This window comes from Habropoda laboriosa, unplaced genomic scaffold (assembly GCF_001263275.1).
Source record: "Habropoda laboriosa isolate 0110345459 unplaced genomic scaffold, ASM126327v1 scaffold1063, whole genome shotgun sequence".
Classification (NCBI taxonomy): domain Eukaryota; kingdom Metazoa; phylum Arthropoda; class Insecta; order Hymenoptera; family Apidae; genus Habropoda; species Habropoda laboriosa.
The window spans coordinates 5361-7643 of NW_017101167.1; the positions used below are offsets into that span (position 1 = coordinate 5361).

The following is a 2283-nucleotide window of genomic DNA, read 5'->3' on the forward strand; positions in this document are numbered from 1 at the left end:
TATAATTCAAATCTTCGTAATATTATTGAAACTGTAATAACAATTGTTTTTTTTTTGAAAATTTTCTTGCACTGTTGACGACTTTTCGGCACACTTTCACGTTAATTCAATCCCTAATCTCTTGAAACGTTTTTAAAAAATTAAATAATCGAGATATCCAAAAAATCATAGCTATATCATAGGCAATACGTGTTAATTTATAAACCAAAAAGAATTGTTATTTCAGAAGTTTCAATCCTTGCCGGAAATCGACGTTCTAACAGAAGAGGTTCCTGGCCATAACTCCTCCATTTTGTAACATTCTTACGTTTCAAAAATCGGAGAAAAACTCTGAAAGTTACGTTTACATTCTGTGAAAAAAGATTGAATCTTTTCGTTCGGCAGTTTCCTACGAAAAAAATTCCCAAACTTTATCTGTTTTTAGACGCCTTAGGGTAGCGTTTACCCCCTTAACGGGCCAGAAAACCCTTTCCCTATCTCTAATGCTGGTTTATCGAAGCGAAGGTGGTCGTAGAGTGTGGTCGAAGAATCGATTCACTCACCTGAGCCATGTTGATGACTCCCTCAGCTAGGGTCTTGTATCCGAGCATCGTGCGATTTTTATAGCGTTTCCTCCTCTGCAGCAGTATCAGTAGTTTATTGCCGTCCCTCTTGAGGAAATGGGGATACTGGAGAGCAAACTGAAGCTCGAGCTCTGTGTCCAGTATGCCACCAGACGGAATGATCATTTCGTTCGAACGTAGGGTCCTCTTCGAGCTTTGCATCTTCACTGCGATGCTGATCGAGCTTAGGTCGGAGCCTAATGGCCGTAGAATTACAAGCCGGGTCAGGGTTAGGGAGCACAGCCTGGAACAGATTTTAGGAGAGATCTTGCTGTTAATTTGATCCTCAACTGTTTCGACGACATGTGGAGATTAACGTTGAAATAGCAATTTTTAGAATTATAATATGTAGGAACCGACGGAAGAAATACTGAGGGGCCCAACGGGAATCGAACCCGGGACCTTCGGCTTAACAAGCCGAGGCTTTGCGCGCTACGCCAACCACTCCCTCTGTATTGTCCCTTGCCGGTTTCCTATTTGGGTATGGAGGCCCCGATACTACACTCGGCCATTCTGAACTGACATTCGCCCTCGAATGTCCTCAGTGCAACACAACTCAACCCTTTCGGGCACACTCCCCCACACAGTGACACACAGCCGAAACAACGCTATTTTTGGGAGGCGTGCAGCAACCCTGGAGATGTTTTCATCGCACATCTTCTGACTTTGTGTACCGTGTAGATGCCCTGTATCCTGGACGGGCCCCAATATGTAGGAACCGACGACGGAAAAATATTGAGGGACCCAACGGGAATCGAACTCGGGACCTTCGGCTTAGCAAGTCGAGGCTCCCTCTCTATTGTCCCTTCGAGGTTTCCTATTTGGATACGGAGGCCCCGATACTACAAATATAATCTTTTTATCAGTAAATGATCTACAGTCAAAATGAAAAATAGGCCACACTTTCAAAATAAACGGCCGAATTATTGATATTTTCGTTGTTTAATTCTTTTTAATTCAAAAAATTTGAAATTTTGCAGAAATGTAGTATAACTCGTGGTAATTATGAAACCATTTTTTGTTTCAGCAGTAAAATGGTCCTAAGGGTGAAAACACCCCCTCAGAGAAATTGCGAGTTCTCGTATTATCCTGAATATTTACGAAACCGTGCAAGGTACGGAGGAAAAGTTAAATTCAAAGTTTTGTGATTTCTGATGTCCTACATTTTCGTGGCAAAGAATTTTCGAAAAAGATTTTCTGTCAAAATTGATCCTTACCACTATCTTTACGAGAATTCTTTCTCATCACTATGTAGGACATTAGAAACCACACAACATTGAATTTAACTGTTTTTCTATATCTTATTTTGTTAAACCAAGTAGAAACGTTGTATTAGAAATTATATTTCTAATCAAACTTATATTAGAATTTCTTTTCTTTTTTTTTTATGAGACTGTTACCTTGCTACTTCTAATAATTGTCATCAGTATCTATCCTATACAGAGCAGCAATTTAATTGAAGGAAGAATTGTCTAACAGATCGATAGAAATTTCTCGATAAATCGAATTAAGAAGCTTTTATTCGAATATCGCTCATTAGGCGCGATTGGGCTGCGCTATGAGATTTATGATCGCCGGTAATGTTCATATTAAAGTGTTAAGAGTGGATATTTTATTGCCAGTGGTAATCGAGGTCGCACAATATATTTAGAATGGAATGATTGATCGAAGTCGTGAGATA

At 39.8% G+C, this 2283-nt stretch overlaps 1 protein-coding gene across 1 annotated transcript in view; it reads right to left on the bottom strand.

The window, feature by feature from the left end:
- Nucleotides 1-2283, bottom strand: part of LOC108578044 (phosphofurin acidic cluster sorting protein 2-like) — a gene marked incomplete at its 3' end in the record, with an annotated part of 84425 nt that overhangs the window by 4767 nt on the left and 77375 nt on the right. Inside the window, exon 2 of the mRNA XM_017941297.1 lies at nt 543-846. Coding sequence (XP_017796786.1) covers nt 543-846 — 304 coding nt within the window. The remainder of the gene's footprint in view (nt 1-542; nt 847-2283) is intronic.